This window comes from Bison bison, unplaced genomic scaffold (genome assembly GCF_000754665.1).
Source record: "Bison bison bison isolate TAMUID 2011002044 unplaced genomic scaffold, Bison_UMD1.0 scf7180017864034, whole genome shotgun sequence".
Classification (NCBI taxonomy): Eukaryota; Metazoa; Chordata; class Mammalia; order Artiodactyla; family Bovidae; genus Bison; species Bison bison.
Window position 1 is genome coordinate 7,590,495 of NW_011494606.1, and position 9,857 is coordinate 7,600,351.

Sequence of the window (9,857 nt, forward strand, 5' to 3'; positions counted from 1 at the left end):
GAGCACAGGACTGGAAAAGGTCAGTTTTCATTCCAATCCCAAAGGCAATGCCAAAGAATGCTCAAAGTACCGCACAATTGCACTCATCTCACACGCTAGTAAAGTAATGCTCAAAATTCTCCAAGCCAGGCTTCAGCAATATGTGAACCGTGAACTTCCTGATGTTCAAGCTGGATTTAGAAAAGGCAGAGGACCCAGAGATCAAATTGCCAACATCCACTGGATCATGGAAAAAGCAAGAGAGTTCCAGAAAAACATCTATTTCTGCTTTATTGACTATGCCAAAGCCTTTGACTGTGTGGATCACAAGAAACTGTGGAAAATTCTGAAAGAGATGGGAATACCAGACCACCTGACCTACCTCTTGAGAAACCTACATGCAGGTCAGGAATCAACAGAACTGGACATGGAAGAACAGACTGGTTCCAAATAGGAAACGGGAGTACGTCAAGGCTGTATATTGTCACCCTGCTTATTTAACTTCTGTGCAGAGTACATCATGAGAAACGCTGGGCTGGAAGAAGCACAAGCTGGAATCAAGATTGCCGGGAGAAATAATCAATAACCTCAGATATGCAGATGACACCAACCTTATGGCAGAAAGTGAAGAGGAACTAAAAAGCTCTTGATGACAGTGAAAGAGGAGAGTGAAAAAGTTGGTTTAAAGCTCAACATTCAGAAAACAAAGATCATGGCATCTGGTCCCATTGCTTCATGGGAAATAGATGGGGAAATAGTGGAAACAGTGTCACACTTTTATTTATTTGGGCTCCAAAATCACTGCAGATGGTGATTGCAGCTATGAAATTAAAAGACGCTTACTCCTTGGAAGGAAAGTTATGACCAACCTAGACAGCATATTAAAAAGCAGAGATATTACTTTGCCAACAAAGGTCCATCTAGTCAAAGCTATGGTTTTTCCAGTGGTCATGTATGGATGTGAGAGTTGGACTGTGAAGAAACCTGAGCGCTGAAGAATTGATGCTTTTGAACTGTGGTGTTGGAGAAGACTCGAGAGTCCCTTGGACTGCAAGGAGATCCAATCAGTCCATCCTAAAGGAGACCAGTCCTGGGCGTTCACTGGAAGGACTGATGCTGAGGCTGAAACTCCAATACTTTGGCCACCTCATGCAAACAGTTGACTCATTGGAAAGACCCTGATGCTGGGAGGGGTTGGGGACAGGAGGAGAAGGGGACGATGGAGGATGAGATGGTTGGATGGTATCACTGACTCAATGCACAAGAGTTTGGGTGAACTCCGGGAGTTGGTAATGGACAGGTATACCTGGCATGCTGCGATTCATGGGGTAGCAGAGAGTTCGACGTGACTGAACTGAACTGATACCAATTCTAACACCTTACAGAACAATTTTTAGCAAACAATTCATATTAATAACATTTTCTGTCTCACAACTCTTAAGAGAATGGGAAAATGACTAAGTGATTTCTAGAAAACAAAACTATTCCAGGCTATATTTTGCTCTCATTTTGCAGTAAAAAGCAGTGGGAAAACAGACTTGTCTGATGGAAACTCAAAGTTGATATCCATTTTACTCATAAGCATTAATGTGAACACATACCTTAGCACAGGAATGGATGAATTTATGTTCTATTATCAGAGTTGCTGTAGCAACTATCTGGCCTAAAGTCACATCTTCCACAACTGTAACATAGTAATCCCCAGATTTCTTCATGTGCTCAAAAGATTCTGTGGAAATTGGAAAAGTGTGTTATATGGACATTAAACTTTATTAGGTACCAAAAAAAAAAAAAAATACTAGAATTAACCAAAATAATTTAATGAATATTTAAAGCTATTTTATCACAGTAAATTACAACTTTGTGTCTAGAGAAAATGTCAGTTATTAAGCATGACCATGTATTTGAAACATCAGCAGTCAGTATTGACTAGAACATAGTCCATACATTTAAAAGATCTGCTAGCAGAATGAAGGAAGGCTAATACAGCTATTTTATAATCTGACAAAGTAGTTTTCAGTTTTCCTCTTGTGATCCCAAATGTTTCATGATTATATGACCCGTTTTAGAAATACAATCATCATTTTTGTTTGCTTTGAAAGCACCCTGTGAAATAGATAAAAAATAAGTCTCCGTTTCCCGGTAATTTTTCCAAAGCCACATAGCAAATAGGAGCAAAAATGGAATAAATACCTTCCCCTCAAACTGACTTATATTGATGAAATAACATGATTTCTCATCTAGTATTCCCACAAAGAAGAATTTAGGAATAAAAACTGAGCCCAAGAGTATTAACATACTGTTCATTTCCACAGTTGTATTCTAGTAATGGGTCTGAAATGGGATGAAATAGATTCAAAGAAGGAAAACAGAATCACAAAATAATAACCTTTACTTCAAGAGGGTCATATAGAGTACAAAATAAAATTACCTATTGAAGAAAATGAAGAAGATAGGAAGACAGTGTTAAGAGCACTGGATGGAGTTAGGAAGGTTGTAGTTTTTTCCTTACCAACAACTCCCTGTGATTTTGGGTAAGTCAACTGACCCTTCTGGGTTTCTATCGTCACATATTTTTATTACATTTTTGACAGTGAAGTTTCTGTGAAATAACCTAACTACGTGGAAGGAAAATACTATAATGAAAATCTCTAAAACTGCCACCCAGGTCCTATGCTATAGTAATTATCTAAAAATAGCCAGGTATTTTGTAAAACATAGTAGTAGTTACTTTTGGATTCTAGAATAGATTGGCCACATTAAACAAATAATAGCTAATTTGTTATTTGAATATTTTCCAGCTATTTGAACAAAACAAGTAGACAGTGAACAGAGTTTGAAACAAAAATATAGTCTTGTTTCATTTCTTTTTCTTCAGGAAAAAGAGGCTGTAGGACTTACTCATAAATTGTTCTGGGTTGACAATTCCAGTCTCTGTCAGCTGACCTAGTACCTTAAAAAAACCTAGTTTTGAAAAACAGATTTCAAGTCATGAGAAGAGCAAATATATATTAAAAGAAGCAATGTGTCAAGCTGGTGGGCATTATTTTTTCAAAACTTTATGTAATGAACCATTCTTAAATTATTTTAAAAGATTAAACAAACCCATTCTTTCTATATAATCAATATGTAAAACAATAATAGATTTTACTAATGTTTCTGCCTGCATAAGATTTTTGGAATAGTGCTGACCTTAAGACTCAGTATATAGAACCAGCATATACAGTTTTAAATGTAATTTGCAGTAGATTCAATGCAAGGGATGTCAAATTTTCCCAAATACGTGCTTTGGTTTTACTTAAAAATGCAAGATTCTCATTGTGATCAAATATGATATTATTTGTAAAATATAACATTGTTAGACAACAGTTTTTTTAAAGATTCCTGATTAATGTTATGTTAATATGAACAGCATAGAACTTTGGGAATCTTAACTTTTATATATTGAAGAACTGATTTGACCAAAATAATTTAAGATTTCCTGCCAAAAAAATGAAAACTGTAAAAAGTTGATTTTTGGTTACTGAAATTTAAGGATATTATTTTGGAGAATTTAGATAGTAAAAAAAGGAATACATGTAGACAAAACCTTTTGCAACTATCCGAGGCAAATTATCTTCATTCTCATTTTCCATCCAGCTTCTTAGAGAAGATTCTTACTTTTGTGTCATTATACAAGGTAATTTCCCCCTTTTTGCTGCTTAATTAGGAAGGAGCACTGTTGTATATAAGTCATTTGAAATGGTGTAATTCAGTACTGTAGTACAGTAATATCTGGCCTATACACATTGTAATTAAGTTCTCAGTCACTTTAAAATTTAAGCACAAAAAACTAATATGAAAGTCAAATATTTAAAAAAATTATCAGCATCATCATGTATGTGGAAAAAACAATGCTAATTATAAGTCTAAGTAGCATTTATAAACTGAGCCCATACCTCTATTTAAATCAGCAGTACAAAGAGGCCTCAAAACCAAACCTTCTCCAGGATGTGTTGGGGAAATGGCTGGAGAAAATGTAGCTGTATTCTGACTCCAGTCCACTTCTTTGAGTAGACTTGGGTCAAACATAGGAGTTTCATCAGGTTTCATCTTTGCAGTAAGATCTAAAACAAAATTTTAAATGTTAAGGCATTTTATTTAATAGAAAATTTTTGATTGGCAAAATTGTCAATTTCTTAATAAAAATGAATGGCACTTAGAAAAAATCTTTAACAGGTATGCCAGGTACTTATTTTAGTCTATCCTGAATGTAACATCAAATGCCACAGCTAGAGCTATATAGAAAACTCAGAAATTCTGTCATATAGTAAATGAACAACTAAATTTAGAAGTTGTTACACTTTTAAACTCCATTTTTCTAACAGGACTTTTAAAACATTTTTTCCTATGGGCCAGTGCTACTAGCGTAGCATTTTGAATATCTGACTTTTAAATGACTTTTTTTTTTTTTAACATTATTGGATTAAGGAATAATTCGTTGGTTTTATCTGATACTAAGGAAGACTACTGAGCATGTAGCTTTAAAAAAAATATGAACCATGAACAGAAGATTCTCTGCATTCACTGGAATATTTGGTCTCAGCTATGATAAATTCACACTAAGTATCTATTGGATTTTGTTTTCATAGCAGGTTTTCTAAAAATCTAGAAGTTGCTCAGCTGCATCTAAGCAACTTTTTAAGAATAGCCTGTGTTTTTCATGCTATTGGAAAATGATTAATTACGGTATTTTTCTCTTTTTTTGAACATTCAGAAATGGTCAGGTTCTTATTAGGTGTAGTCTTAATAAAACTGAAACTAAATGAAAGCTAGAATGCTAGAATGAAAAACATGAAGCATAGAAACAGGTGGGGGGGCACGCTTCTGTAGAAGAGGATTGCTGGAGGGAACAGTCTTCCAAACAATTACCAGGAGACTGTGTGGTAACACTAAACTTTCATTTCTAACACCACACCCAGTTAAACCAGAGTTGGTCCTTGACCAGCACGGGTTTAGGGTGCAAATCCTCCATGCTGTCAAAAATGCACAGTAGAAAATTCGCATATAACTTGTACTCTGCGCTCCGTATCTCATCTATCTATATGCATAATATACTACCATAAAACAAAGCAATACAGGAAAAAATTAAAGTCCACTTAATAACAGAATAACTTCCACCAATAACCCAACTCCCAGATGTTCTCTTATTTCATAAATCACAGTATGTCTAAGGGCAACTACTTTTAACTTTTCCATAAAGTTAGATTATATTGCATAACCCGATGTAACTATATAGGGAATGCTGCAATCTAGCAGAGGCTTTGGGAAGGTAGTGTGGTGTAATAATAGAAGTTATTATTTGTTCAGCACTTATTATGTGCCAGGTATTGTTCAAAGAACTTTACACGTTACTCACTCACTGTAACAATCCTAGAGTACTGATGATGATCTCCATGTTAACAGATGAGGAAATGCAGGTGTAGACAAGTAACTTGCCCAAGGTCACAAAATTATACCAAAGCCGAGACTGAAACGTAGATGAGGAAAGACCATGAGCTCTAGAGTCAGACCTGATATTCAGATGTCAACTGTCTGATCATGGCCGTGTAAATTAAACAATCTGTTTCGTCATTTGTAAAATGGAGATGAAACTGGTGAAGAAATGGCTTAGTATATACAGACACCTACCAGTGCCTCGCACACTACACATGCTCAACAAGATATAATTTAGCTACTAATCTAAAATTTATTTTTGTGTATGTTCATGTTAACTTATTTTTATATATTCATGTTTTTTCACTTTTAAATTAATTCATGAGTCACACTGCTGGGTACAGCGGCTACAAAAAGGTTATGCTTATGTTAAACTGAAAACATTCTTGGAGAGGAAGAAAACTTGCTCTAAACACTATGCTTGGATCTAAGAACAGTAAAGAAAGGAAATTGTGATGATTAAAACAATCATTCATAAAATTTAACCAGCTTATGGTCTATCTGGGGACTTCCTTGGCGGCTCAGCAGTAAAGAATCCACCTCCAAAGCAGGAGATGCAGGAGCCTTAGGTTTGATCCCTGGGTCAGAAAGATACTCTGGAGGGGGCGTGGCAACCCACTCCAGTATTCTTGCCAGGAAAATCCCATGGACTGTAGTTGGACTTGACTGAAGTGACTGAGCACACACCCATGGTTCATTTGAAACAGGTTTTATTACAAGTAATTTTAGTGTGTGCACTTTAGTATTTGTTCCAGATAATTGGGCCCCTGAAGCTCTTGATTACTCTAATCTGAAAGAAGGGGCTTCCCTGATAGCTCAGTAGGTAAAGCCGCCACCTGCAATGCAGGAGACCCCGGTTCGATTCCTGGGTAGGGAAGATCCTCTGGAAAAGGGATAGGCTACCCACTACAGTATTCTTGGGCTTCCCTTGTGGCTCAGCTGGTAAAGAATCTGCCTGCAATGTGGGAGACCTGGGGTCGATCCCTGGGTTGGGAAGACCCCCTGGAGAAGGGAACAGCTACCCACCCAGTATTCTGGCCTGACCAAAGAGTTGGACACGACTGAGCCACTTTCACTTTCATTTGGGCTTCCCTTGTGGCTCAGTTGTTAAAGAATCAGCCTACAATGAGGGAGACTAGGGTTCAATCCCTGGATCCGGAAGATCCTCTGGAGAAGGGAGTGGCAATCCAGTCCAGTATTCTTGTCTGGAGAATCCCATGGACAGAGGAGCCTGGCGGGTTACAGTCCATGGGTTGCAGGGTCGTACATGACAGAGCGACTAACACACACACAACATTTAGTCAAAGCAGCACTCATAACCTATATTTGGAAAATAAGAATTTCAGGCTAGTTAAAATTCTTAAAGCATTCTGGATAGAAGTTAAGAATCCGTATCCTTACACAATCAAAAATTAATATCAAAATGTTTATATGAGCTATTTTATAAAACAGAGCCATACTTAAGGTTACTATCTTTTATTTTACTATGTCCCCATGTAGTAAAATTCTGTTGGTGTCCAATTAATATATTGAGCAAGTTAAAGTAAGGTGTGATTTGATACTAAATTTCAAAAGATTTTAGAAAACAGCAAAATTGTTAAGTTTATTTGGTTTGCAAAAGATAATTTTCAGGATCTTAAAGTGGCCCCAGGTACCACATTAGGAATTTGAAGCCGAATTCCATCATTATCACTGGAGTCTATTTGGGATTTTGGGTTTTTTGGCCAGGGGTCGGGGTGAGGGGTGTGCTGCTTGTGGGATCTTAGCTCTCCAACCAGGGATCGAACCTAGGTCTATGGCAATGAAAGCACCAAGTTTTAACTGCTGGACTGCCAGGGAATTCCCTTGTTGGGGTCTGTCTTTGAAGATTTTAGACTAATTTTAAAAACAACCCTAACCGTTAAGTATTTCTCAAAAACCTTTTCTATTTAACTACTAAGTTAGCAGGTATTTAAAGGCCCTTAATGCGTAAGATTAGCACAATAAATGCCTAGTGAATAACAAATAGTACAAGACTTATCTGGAGGTCATTCAGAAAATCCAGAAGAAAAAAAGATTTCCAAACTGCCACAAATGATATCACAAAAACCATACAGCCAATTCATTTTTACTAAGATCACATCAGTTGGTTGACCATTCTCTGGACACAATTTCAACAGGTTTCTCACCATCTTTACTGATACACAAGGGGATGAGCTGCTGCTAGGAACAAACAACTGAGAGCAACAAGTAATAGATACTGAGAATGAAGATTTCAGAAGTTGATATAAAAATTTAAAAAACAATCTAAGGTCAAATCTAAACTTGTCTTTATATCTCACGAGCTCTTGGAGCATTACTTTATTTAGTACACGGTTAAAGCAGGAAGGGGGACCTTGTGCTGTTTGAGACTTTGGGGTTCGTCTACATACATTTCATAACAATTTCAATTTGAATTTTGTTTGAACCTAAGAACACTTCACTCACTGATGATTTTAATAGGCCTGGCTATATTAAATTATGCAATTACACTTCAGTTGAGAATTTTAAAATTTCTTGATAGTTTATTTGATCCCTATAATTTAGGCATTATTCCCAGTCTATCCATGAGCACCCTATATAGCACGTGGCGCTTTCGGGACTTGATCTCAAGGTAATAGCCAATGAGTGAATCTTAAATCCTCCAATGTCGTTCTTGCCCTCCAGTATCAAACTCAGTAGAGGCCAATCTTTACATCATCGTGCCAGACTGGGAGCTATTTCCCCTATTCTACAAAATGTCAGTGAATCCTGCCTAATGAAACTGACCTAAATGATTTCCTGAGATCCATTCTAGGATTCATTCACGAGTGTATATCCTAACAAAACTAGTCGCCCTTCCATTTTGTATGGCATTTTAAGAGTTCGATTTACATAAATGTTAGCTCCTGTAAGAGAAGTCACAATACTTAGTGTCTCTAGAGGGTAGAATTCCCCCGGAAGAGACAAAGGATGTCCGTCTTTCCCACAGTGAAACCCCAATTTAATCAGTGCAGGAGCAGAATCTTCGGAGCAGAATCAGGTCCTCAAGTGGCTCCTGACCGCCGTGGGGTGCTCCTCCGAAGGGAACAGGGGGGCCAACAGCGTTCATGCCCATTTCAAAACCGAAGGCGGCAGAGACTGTGAACAGCTGTTTCAATTCCCCACGTTAAAGCTGCCGAACGGAGTCAATTTCACCCTAGTCTCTGCTCCTGCCTGGCTAAGGCCACCTCCTGCATGCCTGGACCACTGACCACCATCCCTAACCTCTGCTCCAGGCGTGCGTTCGCTCAACTTGCTCCAAACTGCCCTCTACGCCCCCATGTGCACCCAGCTGGCGAAGATAAATGCCTGGATCCCCGAACGGAATCTGCTCCCGCCCCTCGCCGGGCCTAGCTCGCCTCGCCCGGGGGTAGCAGTCACACCTGTTTGATAAACCTGAAGGCAGGCCCAACCTGGCACTCAGGGCATCCGGTCCGGACCTGCTCTCTCTCCCGACCCCCAGACTCTCACCCGCAGAGGTCAGCAGTCTGCGCTCTTCTCCAGGCTCGACGGATTCTCACCCACCCGGGTACACTGCACTGGATCCGGATCCGGCTTCAGAGCCAGCCCCACCTCTTCCCGCCTCCCGCGCTACAGCCCGCTGCCCCTCGGCCGCTACGCTCGCAGCCGCCAAGACGTGGCAGCACCAACGCCTCCAGCCCGCCCCTGCCCGCTTACGCAGGGCCGCGAGCAGGGCAGGGGGAGGTGCCTGCGGAGGGGGCGGGGGCGAGGCCCGGAGGACTGGGCGGAGTGGAGGCGGGACCTGCGGCTGACGTCAGCACGTGGGGCGGGGCCGGGAGGCTGTGGAAATTTCTCTGGGACTCCACCCGGCCGGCGCGCCGGGAGGCATTCTCAACTCGGCCTGCACCTCCTCGCTTGTCAGGCTCCCACGGCCTCGGTGTCTCGGTTTAACTGGAAAATAATCTTGCCTCGGAATCAGCTAAGCACTGTGAGTGGTGACTAGGGTGTGTATCTTTGATTCGAAGACCAGTCTCAGCGCCTTGCCCTCTTGTTTGCCCCTTGTTGCACCTTCCCTTCAGAGTCAATTCATTTATTGATTAGGACTTCGGGTACTCACTGGAGGCTCGAAGCTCCTCATCCCTAGTTTTCTGAGTCACAAATCCTGCCTCTGTGTGGTGGAGCCCCTGCATTCTACTCCCAGACTACGTTTTAATTCCCGCTCAAACCCTTTGGATGAACACTGTGACTCTCAGCTGCAGCGACTTTGCCTCCCAGAAGGCAATTATCAATGGGTGGTCATTTTCAACCTTGAGTCTGGGAGAGAAGTGTTACTGGCCTCTCACATGATGATAGAGAGTGATGTGGGTAGAAGTCAGGGACGCTGCTAAATGTTTTACAGTATA

The 9,857-nt window shown here is 40.0% G+C and overlaps 1 protein-coding gene across 3 annotated transcripts in view; it reads right to left on the minus strand.

Annotated features, from left to right (window-relative positions):
* Nucleotides 1–9,182, minus strand: part of GNPNAT1 (glucosamine-phosphate N-acetyltransferase 1) — a 14,665-nt gene extending 5,483 nt beyond the window's left edge. Inside the window, exons 1-4 of one of the 3 annotated variants that reach the window (XM_010834580.1) lie at nucleotides 8,877–9,182; nucleotides 3,918–4,085; nucleotides 2,881–2,943; nucleotides 1,581–1,708 (exon numbers count right to left, since the gene is read on the minus strand). In XM_010834580.1, the coding sequence (XP_010832882.1) occupies nucleotides 1,581–1,708; nucleotides 2,881–2,943; nucleotides 3,918–4,071 (345 nt within the window). In that variant the 5' untranslated portion in view covers nucleotides 4,072–4,085; nucleotides 8,877–9,182. The remainder of the gene's footprint in view (nucleotides 1–1,580; nucleotides 1,709–2,880; nucleotides 2,944–3,917; nucleotides 4,086–8,876) is intronic. The other 2 variants (XM_010834579.1, XM_010834581.1) reach the window with 2 other exon arrangements.
* Between the last annotated feature and the right edge of the window lie 675 nt (nucleotides 9,183–9,857).